Source organism: Nipponia nippon, unplaced genomic scaffold (genome assembly GCF_047370975.1).
Source record: "Nipponia nippon isolate SJK-2023a ecotype South Korea unplaced genomic scaffold, ASM4737097v1 scaffold_4, whole genome shotgun sequence".
Lineage (NCBI taxonomy): Eukaryota > Metazoa > Chordata > Aves > Pelecaniformes > Threskiornithidae > Nipponia > Nipponia nippon.
Genome location: NW_028262358.1, coordinates 94,348,745 through 94,374,709, shown reverse-complemented (window position 1 = coordinate 94,374,709; position 25,965 = coordinate 94,348,745). Strand labels below are relative to the sequence as shown.

Genomic DNA, 25,965 nt, shown 5'->3' with positions numbered 1-25,965 from the left:
CATCCTGACCATAGAGTGATAATCTCTAAGTAATTAATGATATTATATACTATCCTATGAGAACACAATGAACTGTTGAAGTCCTACAGACAACAGATATGGCCAATCTCAAAATTTCAGGTTAATGTGAAAAGTTAAAGAAACTACACAAGCTATTCTGAATCAAAGGAATCATCCTAACTGTTAAAGTGAATAGTTAGGGATATTTGTCCTTTAAGTGAAAGAGCTAAGTCTAGATTTCTAATGTATCATAGAAAGATAACTCCGCTAAGAATTTCACACTGACAGCTTTTGTTCAACTGCAATTTCAGCTCATTTCCATCGGTACTCAGCATTAACAGTAGCAATGGTGGTAGAGGAAATTGCTTATAGCCCTCCCTCAGCTTTTCAAAGTGCAGCCTACAGTTTGAAATAATGCTAGAATTTCTTCCTACATCTAGTTGGCAAAAAATACTTTATATGGCAATACTGTTCCATGAAAGTACTGGTTTTTAAAACCAGGTATCCATTAAAATCAAAGTCATAAGATCAAAGCTTTGCCCCAGTAACAATCTCTTTTGCACTGGTTAAGCATCAAGATGTAAGTTCTATGCAGCTAGCTTACTATTGATCAAGTAATTACTTGGCAAGATGCTCATTCCAAATGCATATATTCTCATCAAATCAAAGTATCTCTCACTTCTGCTGGCTACATGTAATTTAGATTAACTTAAGCTACCTGACATCTATAGAATTCTTCCTTCTCTTCTTCCCATTTTCACACGCCTGAGAAAAGATAAGATATTCACATTTTCTATGGCAGTGGCACTATAGTAGATCAGCTAGGACATGCTCCGTTTCAATCTTAATCATATTTTAGGCAAAGTAAAAGGTTTTCCAAGAGCTCAAACACAGCTTGCTATAAGGCTGTCATTGTGTAGTTCATAGTAATTAAAAAAAAGCAGTTGATATTCAGGATGGTAACTGATAAACTTAACCTGTGATTTATATGGGAAGAAGAAAGCTGGAAGTTATTCCAATTTAAGTCTGAAAAAGTAAGAAAAAGTTTTACCTTTAGAGGTCGGATAGCTTCACAGAACTTTGTCCACCAGCTTTTTTCAATAGACTCCAGATGCCTCTCTCTTCTTCGAAGTGTCCTTAGTCTCTCTTCTAGCTGTTGTACAGTCCGTCTATCCCTTGATGACAGAGGCCGACCATCTCTGCACTGGTTACCAAAAAATGGTGCACAAGATGAAGGGACACTGAGTCAAGAAAATAGACTTGACATCTAGTTTAATGAGTTACAACAACTCTAAAGACTCTGTAGTATATAATACACACTGTTTCTATGCATAGCAAGAGGATGAAGTGTAAATGTCACAAGCTGCAACAAGGGGAATTCCTATTAGGTAGCAGAAAACACTTCACAATGAGGATGCTCAAAAATTTTAACAGGGTAGGCAGTCTCCATCACTAGAAACACTTAACATGCCCAGATGTGAATCAGAATCCTTTGGGATGGAAGGGACCTTTAAAGGTCATGTAGTCCATCCCCCCTGCAATGGGCAGGGACATCTACAACTAGATCAGGTTGCTCAGAAACCCATCCAGCCTGGCCTTGAATGCTTCCAAGGATGGGGCATCTACCACCTCTCTCTGGGCAACCTGTTCCAGTGTTTCACTGCCCTCATGGTAAAAAATTTCTTCCTTATATCCAGTCTGAATCTTTTAGTTTAAAACCATTACCCCTTGTCTTATTGCTACTGGCCCTGCTAAAAAGTCTGTCCCCATCTTTCTTAGAAGCCCCCTTTAAGTATTGAAAGGCTGCAATAAGGTCTCCCCACAGCCTTCTCTTCTCCAGGCTGAACAACTCCAGCTCTTTCAGCCTTTCCTCATAAGAGAGGTGCTCCATCCGTCTCATCATCTTTGTGGCCCTTCTCTGGACCCTCTCCAACAGGTCCATGTCCTTGCTGTGCTGAGGACCCCAGAGCTGGATGCAGTACTCCAGGTGGGGTCTCATGAGAGCAGAGCAGAGGGGCAGAATCCCCTGCCTCGACCTGCTGGCCACGCTGCTTTTGATACAGCCCAGGATACGGCTGGCCTTCTGGGCTGCAAGTGCACATTGCCGGCTCATGTCCAGCTTTTCATCTATCAGTACCCCCAAGTCCTTCCCCGCAGGGCTGCTCTCAATCCCTTCATCCTCCAGCCTGTACTGATACTGGGGATTATCCCGACCCAAGTGCAGGACCCTGCACTTGTCCTTGTTGAACTTCATGAGGTTCACACAGACCCACCTCTCCAGCCTGTCCAGATCCCTCTGGATGGCATCACATCCCTCAGGCATGTCGACTGCACCACTCAGCTTGGTGTCATCTGCAAACTTTGAGGGTGAACTCGATCCCTCTGTCTATGTCATTGATGAATATATTGAACAGCACTGCCCCAGTACAGACCCCTGGGGGACACCACTCGTCACTGTTCTCCATCTGGACATCAAGCCATTGACCATTACCCTCTGGATGCGACCATCCAGCCAATTCCTTGATAACCTGATCTAACCTGAAAGGGGTCCTTGCTTTGTGCAGCGGGTTAAACCTGATGACTTTCAGAGGTCACTTCCAATCAAATTCCATGACTAAGCCAATATATTAAGCTTGGCATCTGTATTTTATTTCTAGCATTCCACTACAGGTACTCAGCTATGTTTCTTGTACTTGCAAAAGAGAGATCACTTGCTGTTCTAAAAATTAACCTTACAGAAATCCAAACAAGAGGCACCATTACCTCAAGAATTAATTGAATGTACCAGGTAATTGTTTGTTTGATGATTATGTTTAAGAATGTACTTTAATTCTGAGCCTTTAAATACTGAGCAGGCACCATTGCACTGTTGTAAATTGAGTAGCACATCCTTAAATCTCAGTTATACACTAATAAGCAAAAGCAACAAAATAGGCATTAGGTAGCTAACCAAAGTTACTTCTAACATTGATGCTACTATATAACAAACTAGTCCTTAGATAAAAAAGGTTCTTATAGTTTTAGTACATCTCCTACTATTTATTTTTAAATTTTGAAATTCCTTATTCAATTTTTTTCCTCTTATTTTAAAAGAGCCTTCCTGCAAATAGTGAAACAATTCACATTTGGTGACATTAAAGCAAATCTATGTTAGATAAATGTCTCAAAAAGGTTACAAGACTAAGACCATATTCTAGTCACATGTAACACTTCAATTGGAGATCACAATGTATTTTTAACAGGATCACATACTCTCCATACCCTGCATAGCACCTCAGTGACTTGAAAAAGACTTTTTGAAAACAGTCCAAGCTCCCAAGCTGCAAGTCCATGCTTTGATTATTTAAGACTAATGAAATAAAGCTATCAGGTGTACTACTAGCTGGCAGCCATACTACATACTCAATCTTTTCATTAGATTAAGTAGCATACTTTCATACTTCTCGTTTTCACTGTACATTACTCTCAGTAACACTTTCTTCATGACTTCATGCAAAAGTAACCAAAGAACTAAGATTTCAATGACAGACTGAGGCAGAATCCTGACCATAATTCATAAACCAAGGAAAATTAGTTTATACTAACAGTCACATTAAAATATAGACATAACTTAAAGACTTCATACTTTTTGATCCTATTTGTTAGCTAGATAGAACAACACCACCAGTTCCTTGCAAACTCTTATAATCCAACATACTCTTCTGTAATATGTAGTGCTCCATTTTTCAGGGGTTTCTTGTTTTTCTCATTGATTTCAGTAATACAGATGTCTTTGTTGTAGTAGTACTCTGTAGAAACCCAAAACTTTACAATTTAAACTCGGGGAGACTACCTTTTAGGTTTCATTACACAACAAGATTTCTAGAAGTTGAAGGTACCCACACTGTGTACAGGTAGCCAAGTATCAAGGGAAGACTGCTGGAACTGATTCAACACTGCTGAGGTCTACTACCACAGATCATAACACAGATGGACTGCCAGGATGAAAGTGATGCATCTTAATGCCCCTTCCCCCCACTCAGGGCTATGAAAACACTGGTGAAACCATTACCTGAAATGGGTTGGGAAAAGGGTGAGAGATTACCCCTAGCATCTTGGATGTAAAGGAGAAATCTTATTCTCCTTCGGCTTGCACTCTTACGTTGTTAAAAGTGTCCTGCTTACATTAGGCACAGCATTTCGGTGAGCTGCAAAGCCATCATGGGTTTACAAGTGTGTTAACATCCTAGGCATGTTTAGGATTCAGAACAGAGATTTCCATATGTACGTTTTTCATAAGGAAGTGATTTATAACAGCAAGGTACATTAACTGGGAAGCAAGAATATCTGGGGCTGTTATTTATTCATAAAGATGATTAATAGTTTGATGAATCTAGCTCATGACAGCTCCATGTGGCAAGTATCCCGTGCTGATAACTACATTAAGTATCAACAAATTGGATGCCATATCTGGCAGATTAAGTGAGGTTAATATTCTTAACTTTTACAAAGTATCTCTTCCATATATCCAAGCAGGACTGGAGAAGTTTGAGTTTAGCTTGTCAGCACCATTATTAGCTAGACAGAAATAACTACTGCTGCAGGACTGAAATAAAACTGATCACTACTACACAAGTGACCACATTTGTTTCCAAAACTCAAATAACTGCAAGCTAGTCACTTCTGACTTGCTATTCCTTCTGGAACAACAACTGTCTACAGCATGACCATAAACTAGTAAGCAAGCAAGAAAACAAATCAAGAAAGAGAGAACAGTGAAGACTATACCTTTGATTTAATCCTTAATAAATGTTGCTCCACTTCTTCAATATCTTCAGTGTTCTCTAAACGTTCATATGCTGCACTGGTAGTTCCCTTGATCAAGTTTAGAGGCAAAGCTGACATGCCATAAGCCTAAAATAAAAAGGAAACATACATACTCAAATTTTCTGCCATACATTTTCATCTGATAAGGCTGCTGTATGTTGTAGCTATAAGGTATCACTGCTGTTCCCCCCTCCCCAGACTCTAAGGCAATCAATTCTTTTCCTTTTTGAGCAAAACATAACAAACACTATGCAGACTCCAGCATCCTGCATTGTTCCAACAGTACTTAAGTGTGTCATGATCGCTGAGACAACAGCATGTCTTAAGACTTCATATAAGCACAGCCCACTGAAGATTTATCAAGCTAGCCCTTGGGTTTTGTTTTGTTTTTTTTTTTCCAAATCATTTAGCTTTCCAAAACCTTGACTTTCCCACTTTAGATCATAATCAAAACATTGTGCAATACAGGAATTTCTAGATATTGAACTTTAGTTTTAGAAGGAAAGTATACACAATTTCTTTTAGCCAGTAGTCTTCAGTTTACTTTTAAAATGAAATTATGTAGAAAGTACCTGATTTACTAAAAAAAATCTGCCGTAAAAAGACACAGCAGAAGCTAGGTGAACACCTAAACTCAATTACATTCCAAGACTGCTTAGATACCCGTTCACATTCAATAATTTTGTTGGCATTTACTCCTAGTTATAAATCCTACACCATTCAAAGTGTTTGCCAGCTTCTACATCAACACTATGCCCAGGTTTTTCCAATGCAAATTCTGTAAGCTTTCCACTAACTTAAGAAGATAGATATTTGAGGTGAGGTAAACAAGAAGAAAATGCCACTATTTCCTCCCTGCTACCCTGAGTCTTACAGATCTAGGCCAAGGTCAGAAGTTTCTCCAAGCAGTTTACAGCCATTAGCCATAGGCTTTTTATTTGTTTTACTGTGGGTGGGAGGCTGTTGGTGATAAGTTGTTCTTGATGCAGATCTCAGCAGGAAGGTTTTTCTTTAATTCCTCTTAATCACAATTAACACATGCAGTTTTACTGAAGTGCTTGATATCTGAACATTTGCTAACTTCAGAAATGAGCAGTTTTCTAGATTTTCACAGGAATACCACTCCCTCCTTCAAGCACAGCTTTACATTTCATACTGAGAATCAATTTAACACAAATGCTAGTGTTATAAATGTCACCACACATGCTGTCAGATCACATGAGCTTTCTGTACACAAGATTTGATTTGACCTGCTTAAGAACCTACTTAGACATACTAATGTCTCATGCATTGTACTCAAAGACACTGTCCATTTTTTTGTGTATTTTTCAACATGCTGTATACCCTGCCATAACACCCATTTCTAAGCCCCTTTAACAAAGGGGTATTATTTATTACTATTGTAGCTCAAAACTACATTAACTATTTAAATTAATAACCATTTCAATATAAATATCTGACTGAGCCCACAAACTTCAGTTTCACTCTGCAAACAACAATATTCTGTGATTTCAAGAAATATTCCTCCAATTATTAGGCTATGAAAGCACGAAACAGAACTTTTGCAGTCTGACAGTCTTGTTCGCTTACTGCATAATTAGGTTTCTTGTGTTCAGAGTGACAATTACCAGTAAATTGTTGGAACAGTGTCATTTAAGTTCAACAAGCAGGCAGCATGTGTGCCTCAACAGGCTTCAAACCCAAGGAAACAGGGGTACCTGTTAAATCACTTTAAAGCATTTAAGTAAGGGTAGGAGAAAGTGTTTTCCTTCACATATTTCTCAAAGTATATATTAGCAAGTATATATATGTTGAAGTATATGTGTGTGTGTATATATGCTATATATATGCTCTATATATCATTCAGCTAGATCTCTGACAACTTGCACTACATGAATTTTGTTGCGTAGCTGTAAAGTATTGGAATTGATTTTACCATAGACTCCTAGAGAATAAGGCAGGCTATTAGCTACCTGCTCAGCATTTCGGGACTTCACAGCTGACACAGCCTCATTGTCACCCAAAAATACAGCTAAAAAAAAGTATTTGCAGCACTGTTTACAGACTGTTCCAAATAAAAGTTAAACTCCATTTTTTTTTTAGGTACAAAAGGTAACTGGCAATTTCAGTCCCCATGTTAGAGCTTTTTGCTGTAGAAACTATACAAGGGAAAAGACATCTCTTATAACAGGCTAGTGATGGCAAAGAAATTTCATGCTTTAAGACATTCTAGAAGTTATTTTGTTTGAACACAGCTATACAGCCACAGAAAGGCCTACCTACCAGATAAGTATTTTAGGTAAGGAAAAGAATTTAACTTAGGCTGGACTGTACAGCTCCATCCATAAGTGTGGCTCATTTCTCCCTTTAGAGTATTTCCTTTGAGAGCATTAAGCTGCTTTGCTATCTACAGGAGCTAAAAAGCAGTCTCCCCCAATCCTCCTCTTCCATAGGCTGAAGAAAGAATTCCTTCAGCCTTTACAGGTTGCATTCGCCAACTCTCTAATCACTTTCACAAGCCTCCACTGGAGCCTCTACAGTTTTCCAGCCTCTTAAACTGGGAGACCAAAACCAGACACAGTATTTTCAGGTGTGGCTTTGGAAGTGCCAAGTACAGTGGAACAATCACATCCCTTGATCTACTGACTATGCTCTTGCTGATGCAAGCCCAGGACACTCTTTGCCTTTCTGCTGCAGGGCACATTGCTGGCTCATATGAGCTTGCTGTCCACTAGGACTGCCAGGTCCTTTTCAGCAAAGCCATCCCCCAGCCAGTCAGACCCTAGCATGAATTGTTGCTTAGAATTAATTCATTCCAACAGAAGGTCTTAACATCTGCTAAACTTGATGCCATTCTTGTTGACCCAATCTTTCCACCTGTCAATGTCTCTATGGTAGCTCTTCATTCTGTTATATCTACTTCTCCCAGTTTGACATCATTCTCAAACTTGATGACTATATACTCAACCCCATCACCCATAACATTTATGAAGACTGAACAGTATTGGGCCCATATTGACCCCAAAGAGTTCACTCAGGTCTGGCTGCTAGTAGCATAACTCCAGAATTTAGGTGAACATATAAACACCATCCAATTTCATAACTAGAATGCAGGCTGCAATCTAACCAACATCCCTCTGTGGAACCCAAAGCATTTCCAGTCAGAGCCAAAGACATTCAGTATGTAGAATCACATATAATGAAAGATTACTATGACAATAGGCCTACACAATTTCACAAACCTAAGTTTAGAAGCAATTAAATTTCACCATTCAGCAGAGGCTTCCACCTGTTCTTCAGCTACCATCAACTAACAGATAACAAGTATTTACTCAACAGAAATAGTTAAGGAATAATTCAGAATTTTAAGTCTTCTAAATCTAAGCTTACACAAAGCAAACTGCAACTCTTAAAGTGATGCATTGTTTTGCAGATGTGAATTACATACTTGAACATCAAACTTGCTCTAGTGACAAAGGCAGTGTAAGTTCCTTCCTTGAATACAAAAGATGCTAATAGTGAGATGATTATGCAAGTAAGCCTCCCATCATCAGTAGGGGAAAAAGCCACATTGGTCAAGACATCAATACATAGAATGAAAGACAAAGATGAGTCATCTCATGTGATTTCACAGGTCTGAACAGAAGCTGTATTAGCTCAGTTTCAGGGCTGCATTTCCCTTCAGGCTGATGTAGAAGTTCAAGACTGTCCTCCACAAAGTTTTAATCCCCTGGGTTAGTGCAAGTGTTAAGTTATTCACGGGCTATTATGTTGGGCATTTGCAAATCAACAAGCAAGCAGTGTATCGAAGACAGCACAGGAAAACCAAAGCTGTACACTAGAGCCAAGAGGGGGCTCACTCCTGAAACAAATTGTTGGTTCCAAGTTTGGAATATGAATAAAAGCAGATCAGAAGAGCCTTTAAAGTAGTTAAGACAAGTTAATTTATATACATGAATTTTGATAAAACAAGTAATTGAGTCTGACATATTTACACCACTGAAACAACACTTTCCAGAACTTATTTTTAGACAACCTTTGCCTAGAAGTATTAAGTCAGATAAGAGGCACTGCACTGAAGAGTAAAAACAGTCATCCCAATGCAACAGACAATTACAGCATACGGGGTTGTTTTTTCCACATAGGTTCTTCAAAGTGAACTGTATCTAGTACTAAACACTAACTGTTCAGGCTGGTGTCTGATAATACGTGCTGCAAGGTTAGGTCTTTAAAGTCTGAGGCTGCTATCTCTGCTGTTACTGAATGCCTGATCAGCTTCATGAAACCCCATTTTACAGTAGGGGAAAAAAAATATATATAAATTTATAGCTAAAACAACTTAAAGATTCCCTTCTCTTGAATCTCCACAAGTGATTCATATAAGAGATCACCCCCTATCAGTTAGCTTAAGGGCTGGAAAGCCAGACCCTAAGAGCTTACTACCTAGTAAGTACAAGGTTAGAGGCATCATCAATGAGCAGCTGTCTCATTTTGATTTGAGAGTCTGCCCACAGGCAATACAGATAATATCTCTGGATAGATCAAGTTCATATTTATACTTCATAGATTTCTTGAAGTAGGTGGCCTTCTACTCTAAAGAAGTGAAAAAAACAGAACTTAAGCAAAGCAACAGAAAACCCAGCTTACCTATCCTACAAAAAGAATAGTCTAAACAAAGCTCTTAAGACTTCTTCCTTATTTGTTATTCACAGAAGTGGTAGCTCAGCCTGAGAGAGGAAAGTAAAGTAGGAGACTAACTCACATGAAAGCAACAATTCGTTTGATACTGTTCATGCAGCATCAGTAGGCACTGAAGAACAGCAAGAAGCATACTCTAGCTGTTCTCTCAGCATGCCATTGAACCCAAATATACTCTGTGCTCCAGACAGAGCACTAAGATACCTCAACAGATATTACATAAGCATTGCTTCCAGTTTGCTTAATTTTCACTTCTCCTGTGTCCCTTTCCTTGGCATCGTGTCTGCAGCAGATCCAGCTAGTCTCCTGTCATTCCACAGTTAATATTTAGAAGGAAGAGTTGTGTTCTGATCCTTTGGTCTCTTGCAGACTCAGCATTTTACAACACTTTATACTTGCCAAACTCATGTAGCCTGTGGCTAGATAAGGGAATAGTCTTTCTTATTAGTTGCCCGTTATGTTAATAGTCACTCATAAGCAGAAGACAGAAAACAAGTGAAGTTGAGACAAATTGTAAAATCACATTTTACAGAAGTTGCAGAAAGCAACTACATCAGGGATAAACTCTTGATTATTAAAAAGATCCAGAAGCGTTTTCCACTGGGAAACATAACCACTAGCTTAACATTTAAATTGCACAAACTACCAAAGAGTTCCACTGAGAAGGGTGGGTTATTAATATGGGAACACCTAATAATCAAATCAGATCAGCCGTAAGCACACAGATCAGTCATGAGGAACACAGAAAAACACACATTGAAATTAATATAGTAAATGCCTTTAGAAAAGAACTAAATGAGTTAAAGCTAACTTTGAACAGCTACTGCAAAAAGCCTGCAGCCATCAGGCATTATGGTTTAAGTAGAAGTTGATGATGTTTCACTTTCTACATCTGCTACGTTCAGCTAACAAGATGTGGTCTGATGATTAACTTGTGGCCCAAAACAGGATAATCTCTCCTTGTTAAAGATCAAACAGAAGGAGTTAAGTTGTTTCTGATCTGTTTGGTACGCAGCCAGCACTGTAATTGAAGTTAGTTTACCACCTCTTTCTGGTTAAAGATATTTTTAAGAATTAGACTTGTGATTGCAAGAAGGTATCGGAAAGTATTTGTGTAGCATAGCAGAAAGACTCCCCATTCCATTTATTTTTAGAGATCCATATATCAAGCAGATGTGGTTTTTAAGTGCTATCACTGAGGTGTTTTAAAAGGTATATACAATCTTGCGCAAACAGTGTAGAAATTAATACTGAAACATTTCTTGCATAGCACTGCCCTCTAGCGAAGTCACATGAAACAGCCAAATTAAAAAAAGAGTTATATCACTGTACAAAAGGCATAAGAAATGCTTATGACTTTAAATATACAAATATTCAAATTCCTGTTTTCTTACAACAGTTTGTTTCAAGATTTCACCTGAAAGTGTGACCATGAAAGACAATGTTCAATGCTACCAACTAGCCTGTGATCAAAAATGCATCTATTCAGTTAAAAAAAAACAAACAGCTGAAATCTAGCTTAGGATATGCAGTGCTTTAAATACAAGTCAAGTATGAGTTAGTTTGTTTCAATATGAATGTCCCACAAAAATCCCTCCATTTCAAGAATATTTTGGTATGGAAGAGATTTGCTGTAGTCATAGCCTAATTTGCTTATTTGAATTATGTTAAGCATGAGGGAAGTCACATGATGATACCTTTTATCCCTTATAGCATTTGATATAGTTCTGTTGCCTACACTGAATGCTATTTCATATGGATACAACGCACCCTTGTCAGCATTGCTTCTGATGGAGCAAGTAAGCTAGTTCAATTAAGTAGTCCCAAGTGTGGTGCACTTTCATACATCATACCAATACAGGCAACACTTGAGCTTGTGTAAGAGGAACTAGGACTCCACCTTTCTTGAAAATGTACCTTTCTTCTCTGTGCACCTAGACCACACAGTTTTCTTGCAAAGTAATCTGACTCTACAAGTAATAGTCACTCACTTTCTCACATTAAAGAAATCTGCCTCCATCTCTGGCTATCTACACAAACTACCATTCTAAAGATAAAAATTGGAATTCAAGAATCTTATTTCCAGAACACCATTAAGCATGGCAAACAGTGACAGTAGTTCACACATCCTCACTAAATTGAAGATTAAAGGAGAAAGCCTCCTAAATGCACTTGATGGCAGACTCTCTCATGGACAGTTTTGGTTTTTTTTTTTTTTTTAAAGCTCATGCCATACAGCTTGGAAAAAATCATTCAATGTTAACTAGTAAAATCTCAGTTCTTTCATAGGAAGTTTTAGTATCCAATCTTCAGTTGCTATAAGAACATATAAATTTTTGAATAACATCACTATAAAAAAAAACCTCAAAGCATGGAACAGACTGACTAAACCAAACTGGTATATTCAGTACAACATTTCTTGTGTGATCTGTTGTATACAACATGAACAGTGCATTGAGTACTTGTTTATCCATTTCTCTAACTTTCATCACTACAATATTTTGCCACACATTCACCTTCATTTTTTATATTAATGTTTTCTCTCCACCATACAGATTCTAAGATTTTCTCACTTACTTGTCAATGTTTAAGAGGACAAAAAAATGCAGTCAAGGTTTAAGATGCAGAAACCAAATATGACAGCTTCTACACTACAGTTGTTCTACTACACATAGTTAACGTGCTTGTGAACATATCTGTAAAAGAGTTAACTCTGACTCAGTTGTAATACTGAGCATAACTATTTTGCCCAGTTGCCATCTGTTGCAGGGCTCCATCAGGCTTAGAAGAGCATTAACAACCAAAAGATTAAACTCCTTTCAGGCTGCAACTCTAAAGTCTCAAAGTACAAAACTATCATTGATCCAGCAGTTTAGTATCTACAGTTCTCCAAGAATGTAGTAGGAATCAGGCAGTTAAAACAAAGAACACTCAAATTGGTTTGCTACTTCCGTTATTTACTGCTTCATGGAGAAGTGAACATAATCAGATAACTACATTTCTTTTATATTTAAGAATTGATATTGAAGTGATTAAGTGGTAATGACAACGAATGCTACTAACTTCTGGATTTCATAATAACTTTGACATCTACTTAAAAGATAATCAGTAGTAAATGAGTGCTTTTAAGGTTAGACAGATAAGAGGTTATAAGCTTTTTGGCTGTTAATAAAAAATGAGTCAACTGCAAGAAAAGTAAATCATACTCTGGACAGAAATTAGGTGTGAAAAGGTCATTAAATTTGTCAGTAGACATACTGAGCTTTATAATGTCTCTTTCAGGGTGAAGGAAAAAGGATCACTTTACAATTTCATAAGAAATCAAATAATGCTTATTAAATGTTTTGGAAAAATTAGAGCCAATTATAATCATCCTTCAAGGACATGCTAAATAAGATGCACAAGATCACTCAAAAATTAATCTGCCTATCATTGTGTGAGTAATACTTTATTCTGCCTTGAATTCAAATAGCAATCTGGAGCTGACAACAACTATTGTATTAATACCTAAGGCAAAGTAAAACCATTTCAATGAAACACACATTAATGAAAGAATAGATGTAAACTACATCATCTGTGAAACTGTTTCAAACAAAGCACTGCAACCCTAATTTATCATTTTCTTGTTATATTCCACATTTATATACATGGAAAGCTGTCAGTATAAATGACGAAGGTCATGGATTTGCAGAGCCCCCTTGAGGATCACTTGTTCACATTTCTTGCAAAACAATTTTAAATATCAAGTGCTGTACTTCAGCATTATGCATTACATAACACCAAGAAAGTAGACTTTGTGTTATTAAAAGCTTTAAAACAGAAAAACAACTACCAATTCAAGATTATGTTGAAAATTAAGCCATACCAAGAAATAAGTTTAAACACTATTACTCATTTAAACATTGCATGTACTTGAGAAAAATGACATCTATGTTTATGCTCTTGTCAGTAATATTAATGTATCTATCGTGAACATTTATAGGCTTCATCTACACTTCTGATAAAACCACTATTTTATTATTTCCCCTTAAAAAGTTAAAAATTTAGAATACACATCTTCCCTAGTTGCATCTTTCTTCCCTCTTCCCAGTCTTCCAATGTGTCAATGTCAAGAAAAGACTATTCTTCAGTGTATTCAGCAAGGAAATGCAACATGAAGCATGAGTTTTAGTATTATATTCTAGAAGACCACGCTAATAAGGATCAGCCCAAAGTTAGTCACAAGAAACACAACTGCAGCTTCCACAGCTAAAACACACTTTTACATTTTTACATCAATTTGCAGAAGCATACAAGTTTGCTTCTTGTACAACCAAACTTTTAAAGCTACAAAATGATGGAAAAAGTAATTTGTATTGCTTAGATTAAAAGTATTACGTGTTTGAGGTTTTTTTTCCCCCCACAACAGGCATATTCTCCCCTCTACTTACACAAGGAGCTTCTGAAAATTGCCACCTATCAAACTATTTAAAAATTACTATCCTTTGACATAGAGTAGTCTTGCAAGAGTTAAGAGCTACTAAAACATAGAACTACCTACTTTTCTGAAGATACTGCATACTGTTTTTCAACAAAGTGCCCACTGCACTTTTTTGAACATTAGTTGTACTGAGGTGAATAAATAATAGTAAGAATCTCTAATAAATCATTTTCTCACAAATTAACAGCTGTGATGGAATAAAAAGTTGTTCAACATGAGTTAAATGAGGTTATAACAGTAAAACCAGTATTGTGGAATTAAATTAATCCAATAAAGAACAAATCTTACTGTCAATTACTGTCCCCTCAAGCTTTTCATAGGCTAGAGCCAAGCTTAACGAGAGAAGACATCTCACACCATGAGGTACAACACAGTAAGTGCCACCCATCAGTACCACTGCTAAATCCTGCAGGTCCACATGATAGACTGCAGAACCCCTGAGGTTGGAAGAGACCTCTGGAGGTCATCTGGTCCAGCACCTCTGCTCAAGCAGGGTCACCTAGAGCTGATTGCCCAGGACCACATCCATATGGCTCTTGAATATCTCTCCACAGAGGGAGACTCCACAATCTCTGAGCAACCTGTGCCAGTGATCAGTCACACTCGCAGTGAAAAAGAGTTTCCCAATGTCCAGGGGGAACCTCCCGTGTTTCAGTTTGTACCCTTTGCCTCTGGTCCTGTCACTGGGCACCACTGAAAAAACCTGGCTCCATACTCTTTGCACTCTCCCTTCAGGTATTTGTACACATTAATAAGATTTCCCCTGAGCCTTCCTCTTTTCTAGGCTAAACAGTGCTAGCTCTCAGCCTTGCCTCATAGGAGAATCCTTTAATCATCTTTGCGGCCCTTCACTGGACCCCCTCCTGTAGCTCTGTATCTCTTGTACTGAGGAGCCCAGAACTGGACAGAGTATTTCAGGTGTGGCCTCACCAGGGCTGAGTAGAGGGGAAGGATCACCTCCAACAACCTGCTGGCAATACTCCTCCTAATGTAGCCCAAGATACCATTAGCCACCTATGTGGCAAGGGTTCATTGCTGGCTCATGGCTAACTTGGTGTCCACCAGAACCCCCACGTCCTCTTCAAAGCTGCTTTCCTGCTGGGTGGTCCTCTGCATACACTGGTGCCTGGGTTTGTTCCTCCCCAGCTGCAGGACTTTGGACTTCCCTTTGCTGAACTTCATGAGGTTCCTGTCAGCCCATTTCTCCAGCCTGCCAAGGTCCCTCTGGAATATCAGCCACTCCTCCCAGTTTTGTGTCATGTGCAAGCTCACTGAGGGTATACTCTGCCCCACCATTGTCATCATTAACAATGATGTTGAACAGGACTGGACCCAGTACTGACCCCGGCATACACCACTAGTGACTGGCCTCCAACTAGACTTCATGCCACTAATCACCATCTGCTGGGCCCAGCCATTCAGCCAGTTTTCAATCCACCTCACTGTCTGCTCATCCAGCCCATATTTCATAAGCTTCTCTATGAGGATCTTATGGGAGACCCTCAGTGTGGGCTAGGTTTGGCTTCCCAATAGGAATTTGGAAAATGCACATCACTGACAAGATATGTTCACATGTTATAACAGTATAGTAGTGTGACAAGAGCTGAAGGCTGAAGTAGGAAGCATTACTCTGTAAATAGTTTAGTTCAAAAGTGTTTTTCAGCATACAACTTTTGAAGCTTCAAGAGTCAAGTGCTATGCATATCTCTCCATAAACTTGCTTTCAGAATTTTGATTTACTTTTTAAAAAATGGTACTGTAGCAACATGAATAAGGTATAGAAACAGTAATCACCTAAACTGTTATACTCAATTTCAAAATAACTCATGCTGTTAAAACAACAGTATTCTGCTTTACCACACATCTAATTGATTTTTGAGGGTTTTTTTTGCCCTAACCTGTAAGTTCGCTACACTCTGTAAAAAGTTTTAAGTTTTTAGAAAATTTAGACAATTCAGTTTGGTGGCCACCTCCTAATAAAACAAGTACCTCAGGAAGAAAAACTGCTCACTGGAATAGCTATAGTAAAAAAAATAGAAACAAAGCTAATAGAACAAAAGTTTATAGGGCAAATGTAAGAGGCAATTTCAGAATTTACTGTTATGGACTTTTCAATAAGGTGAGAGACTTGTAGAACACAACTAAGATGCCTGCTCTAGCTTATCCTTATCCACTATCTTCAAAATGTTTAGCCTCATGCTAGACACCTTTCATCTCCCTTTGCAATCAGGTGTTAGAGAAGCTGTTTTTGCTATAGAAGGCTAACACTACTGAAAAAGTTTGAGAACCACACAGCCCACAGCCAGACACTCTTATAGGTCCAGATAAGCCACAGTCACCACATTCTGCAGGACTATCCCAAATGTCATCACATGAAAAACTAAACAGAACAAGCCAATTTATCTTCCACTTAGTATGGAGTTAACATCCTCTCTCTAAACACCCCTTTTACTCCTCCTCAATCATCTTCCTTGCATCTCATTTCTACTCTCATTTGTATGACATGGTGTTAAGAAATGCCATAAAACATTAAATTTGCTCCTTTATTCAAATATTAGCTGTTGACTCCTGAAGATATTTCATAGCAAGCATAAAACTTTAATTTAAATTTAATTCTTAAAATAACTCTCGCTTTTAACCAAAAGCATCTGCAAAAACATATACCACCTTCTGTATTAAGTCATCACTGAAAATAGTTTTGAGGAAGCCCTGACCTACCCTTGGAGAAGCAACTTTTACATTAACTCCTTAAGCTGATAATTTCTATGTTAGTACCCTCCCAGTGACTTACCTTCAGGGATGAGATGCTTTCAGGTTCAATTTGTGTTACTAATCCCTCCCCAAATTCATAACTAGTATTTCACAGAAACTGAGGGAGCTCGGGTTATTTAGTCTGGAGAAGAGGAGGCTGAGGGGAGACCTTATTGCTCTCTACAACTACCTGAAAGGAGGCTGTAGTGAGGTGGGGGTTGGGCTCTTCTCCCAAATAACAAGGGATAGGACAAGAGCAAATGGCCTCAAGCTGCACCAGGGGAAGTTTAGGTTGGATATTAGGAAAAACTTCACCGAAAGGGTAGTCGGACATTAGAACAGGCTGCCCAGGGGAGTGATTGAGTCTCCATCCCTGGAGGTATTTAAAAGAAGGGTAGACGTGGTGCTCGAGGACATGGTTTAGTGGTGGACTTGGCAGTGATAGGTTAACGGTTGGACTCGATCTCAAGGGTCTTTTCCAACCTTAACAATTCTATGATTCTAAAGAACTCAGGAATTTTTCATACCAAGTAAGTGTTATTTCTTCAGCGTCTTTAGCTTTAACAGTGTATTTCACACTACCACATTCAGAAGCTGGGGAGAAGCTCACAACTCAACAGCAAAATTCCATATTTTTCCTCAAACTACAAGAAACTCTTCTCTGTATGTATCACTAGGTCAAATTTAGTGAACCTATTTTGATGTTTGAAGCCATAGAAAGTGAAAGCCAATAAGCTAGTATAATGACAACCACAAACTGCAGTGTTATCTACCTTTCTATCATACTCAGTAACACAAGTCCTCAGTTGTCAGCAACTCTGGTCCAGAATGATGCTTCAATTTGTGTTGCCCCCCATCTGACCCATCCCCCCTAAAAAAACCCCATACTAAATGTTACAATAGTGTGTGGTCTGATAAGAAGTTTGTTCTTTGTTGCATGAATAGCTCACCATGTATTTCAGAGTAATACATTAAATCAATCTGGGCCTTGAGAGGCCCAGAACACTGGATCATTGCTGATGGTACTCTTTAAAAAATAGATTTTAACTAGATTAGTCATTGGAGTAAATTTGTTGGTTCCATAATTTAAACTGTAGCCATTTACAATCTAAAGAACACCACCACCCTGCATCCCTCCTCCTGCGGAAGCAGGAGAATAGGCTTTCATAGAGAAAGCCTAGGAGCATACACATGCAGAAGTGAGCTTTTGCTCTCAGTATTTACTGAAATTCAAGGTCGCCTGCTGTCAGTGCCCAAGCCTCTTTTCCCCAGCTTCTCATACTATTGCATATTACCACAATGCAGAAGTGCAATTTTAGAACTGCCATAATCTAATTCTTCATACTGAAGGCCACACAAAGCAGTACTGTTAACATACATTTGACTAATTGTTGAATTGATAGATTGTACTCCAAGTGACTTAAATAGAATCACCTGATTCACTTGTTTCATGGTATTCTTCCACAAATAATATTTTAAGATTTTATCAGCCAACTGCAGTCAGTGCAGGCACAGCATTCCTATTTAACTTTTAGTATTTTGTGTTAAAGTAGTAAGCATTCAACATAAAACCATTCGTAATTAGGTATCAAAAAGTATTTACTAAGGTATCATTTATTACAATACAACCTTCATTAGATGTTCATGTAGAATAGATTTTTTTCTTTACAGTAAAAAGGTGAATATGAGTATACAGAAGACCAGCTACACTTGTTCTTAGCTTCCCTTTAGCAATACAACTGCAACACTGGCAATGGAACAGACTAAGGATATTCAGAAGTCAGGGGAACATCAAAAAAGTCAGTTATGTCTGTACTACAAACCCTCAACTCCTAACTAGTATAAACCAAAGATCCAAGATCACCTCTGTTCAGACAGGGGAACTCAGACACCACACGTTGTGTCCCCATCTATTCTCTCTACCCTTTTTTCCATCATCTGCTAAGCATTTGTGGAAAATTTTGGAGTAGGCGTCTTTGTTCTTGTGTTCACCTTTATATAAGGGTATTCTCTTTGTGCTTAAAAAAAGTCTACCACTGATTATCAAACAGTGACTTGATGACTAAGCACAAAGGCCTCCCACCTTTAGAAACTGGGACAAACAATTTGATAGGCATGCAGAAGGTTGGCTGAAAAATACAAGAGCCTAACTACTTGTCAGATGTCTAAAGTCAGAGGCAAGTGTTACAGACAATGCCTCACAGACTTGCCTGTACACTAATATGTCTTATTTAGAGGTGATTTTTTTATACAATACTAACACAGCAAAAAATTCACAACATAAAGTAGGAAGTTACCAAGAAAATAAACAGGTACTCCTTCCAGAATCATGCTTCTCCTCCTCCTAAGTGGAGGGAGTGGAGTAATCCAAGCTGGTAGACACCGAGAGTCAGTAGTCTGGGCCAACCTCCCCCTGAGGCTTAGGAAAGTGTGATGGCCCAGGAACTTTTCATTACTGAAGTAACTTTTGTATTAAGTTGTACCACTGGGAAAAGCCCAACCCACAATACAAACTGGAATGCAGGTACACGGCATCCACATGCTGTTGAGATCACACTTGCAAGTCACTCTTCAGACTACAAGAACAGCACTGCTCATGCTGTCACAGGTGGAAATTGCTTACATACAGAAACCTGACCACCACCAGCATTGGGAAAGCATTATGAAAGCACTGGAGCATAAAAAACATCTATTCCTGCTCCAACTTTGAGAACACAGACCTTCTAATAAGTGGCTTTCACTGTCCGTGACACATTTGTACCTCAGTCCACCCATGTACCAAAGCCAGCTCACTGTTTCAGCATAAGATTCTACAATTGCCTGCAAACAAAGACAAAAACCACTCTCATATCAGAGGGGGACAACAACCACCTCCCGTGTGAGCTCTTCCCTAAAACTTCTGTGAAATAGCTCCTCCATTTCTCCCACCCTGTCTGAAAACCTACTGTAAAACAGAAGGGATAGTCTCAGAAGGATCAAATACAGCAGTTAAAAAACAAAGTAAATAGTAATTCCATGCTCCTGGCGTTTGCATGGACAGCTCAGCTGAAGTTTTCAAAGCAACAAATTAGCCTAAAATCTTAGTAATTAAGGCATTCAGAGAAGACTATTTTAGTTCTCATGCTTGATGTCTCACCTCCTTTACCACCCAGTATTTGTACAAGTCCTAAATACAGTAAGACTAAGGCAACAATATTGAGGACAGAGGTATTGTCTTCCTGAGAAACCACAGACAAGACAGCACACTGAAGTTATTGAAGTCACTTATTTCCAGGTTCAGCTAGTTTTGAGGACAGTAGCATATTGTGATATTCACTTGAATGGTGCCTAGAACCAAACTAGGCTCAAAAATAAATAGGGAAATAACATAAGTAGGAAATACTAACAATAAATTTAAAAACTTCCAAATGCTACTTTTTTAGATATTTACATTTATTTTACACAAATTTATTGCTGACTGAAAACAATCTTGCATTTTAGATGCTTATAGATGTTACAAAAACCATAGTTGGGTAGCTGTTTGAAAACAGCACTAAGGATATTCTCCCAGCAAATTAGTTTGTTCTTAATGTTAGTCTCATGGAGGTTAAAAAATACTACATGTGCTCTGCAGTAATGTAATTGAACAAGAGATTAATCTTTCCTTCCATAATTAAGGGAAACAAATTTAAAAGCTGACATGTTATTACAGCCTAAGCGAAGGTCTGGATCTTTTTTGACCAGCACATGATCTAGATGTCAGCAATATAGCCTGAATGATTTAGTGACCCATGTCAGTCAGAAAAGACTTAAAGTAATAAAATTTATGATTCAGGTCAAGTTAAAGCACTTAGTCAATGGGACTGAGAGCAATTCAGCTCACCTGAGATACCTACTAGCTGATCCACCAAACTGCTCTCCTACCTACTGCACAGAGCCTGAAGACTGCTGAGCTGTCAATGTTCTGATACTTACATCTAAGAACCTGTACTGAATTGCCTCCCACAATCCTGCTGTAACTTACACCAGCTAAAGTCACTAGTATAAAGAGACAGAAAATCATTAGCTATGCTTGTTATTCAACTATGATTTAAGATTCTAAAGGTAGTAGTTAGCAGGTACTTTACCCTCTCACCCAGTTATGTCTAAAACACTCTTCCTTCTTTTTCTAATATCTTTGTTCTATGATAATTTTATCCATTTATCCTTTGTCTGACAACAAGCTACCGCAAAACATCTCCTTGGCTAGCAATGCTTCAAAATAACTTATTGTATGAGCTACTGTTACAGAGCCACTTAGAATTCACCAAAGCTATGCAGGAACAACTTTACTATGTTAGAGCCAGGCTGCAATGGAAGAGAAAGTTATTTTAGCACAGACATGAACTTAAAGATTAAAACATATCAGGAAAACACTGACTTCTGAGAGGTGTTAAAGCTTTGTCTAGAGTTATCTTAAGCTTTAAAGCTTCATCTTTGTTGCAAAATTTTACCTTGATGGCAAGTTAATACATGTAGCATTACAAACAGGCTGATTATTCAGTGACTGAAGAAATAGAACAGATTGGAAAAGGAAGTGACCACATGAACATCAAATGTTGGCCAAAGATAATATGTTAAAACGGTTCCTTTCCTTTGTACATAAAAGCAGGAGTCAAGCAGTTGAATTAACATAGCCTTAATCATGTGAGTTACAATCAGTTACAGAATGAACACTTCCGAATCCTTCTAAGCTACAGAAAGAACTGCAGTAGTTTAGTTGCATGCCTAGGACGAACAAGAATATTCCCAAGGCTTTAGAAAACAAGCCTCTAAACAATTTCAAAATCTATTTGCTTTTAACTTTAGCTATTCTTGATTTAAGGCACACATCACAAGATGCTGCAGATTCTTCATACCTAAAACTGAATCCTGACATGCATAGATATTTACTCAAATTTACTGCCACTCAAATTCTAGAAATACAGAACTGTGAAGCAATGCTCTGTTAAAGACATTGCTTTTTCATTTATTGAATGAACAGCCTTTTATAAAAAGAGACAGTTACGATCGAGACCATTATGCCTACTTCTTTACAAATCAAGTTATTATGCCAGACTTTACAATGAAAAGCTCTGTAGAGATAAAAACACCAATGTAGAAAGGTTGTAGGAAAGGTTATATTCAGTATTATAGACTGACCAGACCAAATCTAGGTTACGTCATAGTTCAATAAAGTAGTATTTAGCTCTCCACTGCTGGATAGAGAAAAAGACAGAGGCTTAAAAACAGGAGGACCCAGTGAAAATGTGTTACAAGCCACAAGGAATAATGTGACCTCCCCTTGCAGAAACATATTGAAATTAAGTTTGATCTGTGCTCAAGTGCTGAAACAGTGGTTCTTAAACTTGCAGTAAAAAAGTTATTCTTCTCACTCCAAGAACTTAGAAGTAGTGTTTCAAACCATGAAAACCCAGAGCTAGAAGACACTGTTGAAGTTAGTTAGCATGATGACAGTTTTCCATGCAGGTACAGCATGTGATAACTGCAAGTATCATGAATGTAAAGAGCTGAAACATTCGCGTAACAACTTACTGTGTAAGTGATAGCTGCCAACATTCCAATCACAGTCAAGGAACTAATTGAAAATGCAAGAGCAGTCAAGCCATCTGCAAAAAAAAAAGAGCCTGTTGAAAATTCCTACAGTAGAGGTACAAGAACATTTCTTCCTGAATTGGTTTCCTGAAGATATTTAAGTTCATTAGATTGAAGAAAAAAAATATTGAGACAGTTACCAGCCATAACAACCCAGATGAAAAATTCACCTAGCATAGTTTTTTGTCAGCAGTAGATCTTCCTCCAATACTGCAAGAAACAGGACAGCCATCTCGCCTTTGCTACAAGTTCACAGATGTTGCATCCAGTCAAATGGTCAAATAGCCACTAATGAATTTGCTCCCATAGCTGTCTAATGCCTCTTCAAGACTTATTTCTGGCCTTCGCAGGGCACTGTGGTAATTTTTGTAATTTACACATGCATTTTGGATGGTTCATATTTATTTTGTTTGTTATCATCTGATTTGTCATAATAAAGCACTATCCAGAGAAGCAGGCAAGCATGGATCCTCCAAACAACCGAACAAGCCAGACGGCAGGCCTCAGCTTCACTCAGACCACGTACACCCAAATGTACAAACCAGAAAAAGGTCGGGGACTAAGGAGTTACTGTAGCCTTCCTATCACTCTAGAAATGAAAAGTGATAGTAGAAGAAAAGAGTTACCAACCTCATCCCCAAAGGCAAACTCCCTGAATCCTCCTGCATAATTTTTCACAACAGCCCTGTCCCTAACCTTACCATACAGGACACAACATGGTAAGCTTTTTTGGTTAAGTAGTAGCATGGAAACTTATAGTAGTCATTATAGAAATTAACTTTAAGTAATCAATTTCATGTTTGCACCCAGTCATAATAAATGAGCTACTATTTAGTGTTCTCCCCAATGTCCTCCCCTCCCCTCTCGTTAATTCAAGAGTCTAGAGCATAGTAACTTTTATTCCTCTCACACAGAATTATTAGCCCGTTTCCACTCACTAGCTGGTTTCCATTTTTTTCCCTGAACATAGGATCAAGCATTCACAAACTGAGAAATCCTATTACAGTTATCCTCCACGAGAAGCTGCATCTTTCTTCTGACCAACCCTACAGGCCTCCTTCCAAAAATGCCAAAAACTAATAGAACAGCATCACCAAAACCAACTTTACAGCTCGAATCTTTCCTTTGCTATTTTTGCTAGATAATACCTAACAAATTTCCTAAAGCTAACAGCAATATGTTTGTAAGTTTCAAATACTACAGCTATGTTTAAAACTGGGAAAAAACCAAACCCAGCACTATTCCCCCTTTAGTACTTGTGAAAACTTTACCTATGTTCTGAAGTTTAGGGAAAAAACCCACATATAAGTGACCCCTATTTCTAACATACGACACAAGGTACTTAAACACCATATTTGATGGTCGTCCTGTACATGTATTTGAAACCAACATTTAATATCTATTTAAAAATTTGAACTATGCTCAACAGAACATTAAGAAACTAACTGGCTGAAAAATTGCTAATTGCATACCAGAAGTATATTATCAGGCTCTGCCTCAGTGGGTGAGTTTACATTCCTTTTATAATCCCCCTACAAATTGAATGGACATAGAACAAACATCCAAAATTAAGATCTTTATTTCTTGGGTTAACTGCAGAAAGACAAAGGAAAAGGATAAGTTAATATAAAAACAGGACAACAGGTACAAGTAAAGACAACAGGCAAGAATTTTGTCCTCATTTCTCCCATATCTGGAACATGAAAGAACCTTTTGCAACAATACTGACCAAGAACTTGTGGACTGTGGAGCAGTTCTACAAAAACCTCAGGGTGTCTTGGCAGACAGTAAGCTAAAGATAAGCCAGCAGTGTGTCCTGGCAGCACAGAAGTCCAACAGCACCCTTGGCTGTATCAACAGGGGACCTGTTGAGGGACCTGGACAGGCTGGATCACTGGGCCAGGGCCAACTGCATGAGATTCAACAAGGCTCAGTGCCAGGTCCTGCACTTCAGTCACAACCACTCCATGCAACGCTACAGGCTAGGGGAGGAGTGGCTGGAGAGCTGCCTGGCTGAAAAGGACCTGGGGGTGTTGGTTGACAGCCGCCTGAACATGAGCCAGCAGTGTGCTCAGGTGGCCAAGAGGGCCAATGGCATCCTGGCCTGCATCAGCAATAGTGTGGCCAGCAGGACCAGGGAGGTGATAGTGCCCCTGTACTCAGCATTGGTGGGGCTGCACAAGTACTGTGTTCAGTTTTGGGCCCCTCACTACAAGGACACCGAGGTGCTGGAGTGTGTCCAAAGAAGGGCAGCGAAGCTGGTGAAGGGTCTAGAGAACAAGCCTTATGAGGACCGGCTGAGGGAGCTGGGGTTGTTTAGCCTGGAGAAGAGGAGGCTGAGGGGAGACCTTATTGCTCTCTACAACCACCTGAAAGGAGGTTGTAGTGAGGTGGGGGTCAGTCTCTTCTCCCTAGTAACAAGCAATAGGACAAGAGGAAACGCCCTCAAGCTGGGCCAGGGGAAGTTTAGGTTGGATATTAGGAAAAACTTCTTCACCGAAAGGGTAGTCAGGCACTGGAAGAGGCTGCCCAGGGGAGTGGTTGAGTCTCCATCCCTGGAGGTATTTAAAGGACAGATAGATGTGGTGCTCGAGGACATGGTATAGTGATGGACTTGGCAGTGCTAGGTTAACAGTTGGACTTGATAATCTTAAGGGTCTTTTCCAACCTTAACAATTCTATGATTCTATGAACAGGAACACGCCCATCCATTAAGGGAAGGGACCATATAGGGAATACCGCAACCAGTTTTGAGGCCCCCGCTACAGGCAAGATTGATAAATCTTAGCAAGTTAAGGAGAAAGCTAAGTTGGAGCACATGCTGTGCTAAGAAGTTGAAGGAGCCAGGCTTGTTCAGCCTAGTAGAGACAGCTTTGGAGAGACCTAATATAGCCTGCCTGCTTATCAAAGAGGTGGAGCCCGGGGTCTTCAATGGTGCATAGTAGTTGAGTGTGAACCAATGGGTACACCCACAGTGGGTAAGAAGAAATGTTTTTTTCACCGTGAGGTGAGTCTCCATCCTTAGGGGTTTTTCAAGAGCTAGCTGATAAAGCCCTGAGCAACCTGGTCTGACCTTACAGCTTCCTTCTTTGTGCAGGTGATTAAACTACATGGCCTGAGGTCTCTCCAGTCTTAACTATCCTATGAAATTAAAAGTTACAAGAGAATGCTGGTAGAGTCAGAAATCAAAACCAGACTTCCACATCCCAATCCAGCATCTTAATGATTAAACCTTCCTAGAAATAAACATTAGCTATACTATACTTTCATAGCAAGGACATGTACAGAGCTGAATATTTAATTGACAGCCACATCAAGGTAGCCTAGAAAAATTAGCTTACAACTCAGCTCAACCACTGTCACTACCTGTATAAACAGTTTAAGAAGCATTTTATTCTATGCTGTCAGTTAGAATCTTTGTGAAGCAAGAGAAACAAAAACAAGCAGACAGCCAAAGTTATGAAAAAGCTATGGACTTGTCCCTCCCATCTCCTATGCTTGCAAGCACAGCTTACAGCACAGCATGTATTATGATAGAAAGACTCTCCAAGGATGTCAAAGGCAACAAGAAGAGCTTCTTCAGGTACATAAGTAGCAAGAGGAAGATGAGGAAAAAT

The 25,965-nt window shown here is 38.9% G+C and overlaps 1 protein-coding gene across 5 annotated transcripts in view; it reads right to left on the bottom strand.

Moving 5' to 3' along the window:
• LMBRD1 (LMBR1 domain containing 1) overlaps window positions 1-25,965 on the bottom strand; it is a 92,657-nt gene that overhangs the window by 36,457 nt on the left and 30,235 nt on the right. For all 5 annotated transcript variants that reach the window (XM_087776726.1, XM_087776729.1, XM_087776727.1 and 2 more), the window contains exons 7-9: window positions 22,289-22,362; window positions 4,768-4,893; window positions 1,052-1,204 (exon numbers count right to left, since the gene is read on the bottom strand). In XM_087776726.1, coding sequence (XP_087632852.1) covers window positions 1,052-1,204; window positions 4,768-4,893; window positions 22,289-22,362 — 353 coding nt within the window. The remainder of the gene's footprint in view (window positions 1-1,051; window positions 1,205-4,767; window positions 4,894-22,288; window positions 22,363-25,965) is intronic.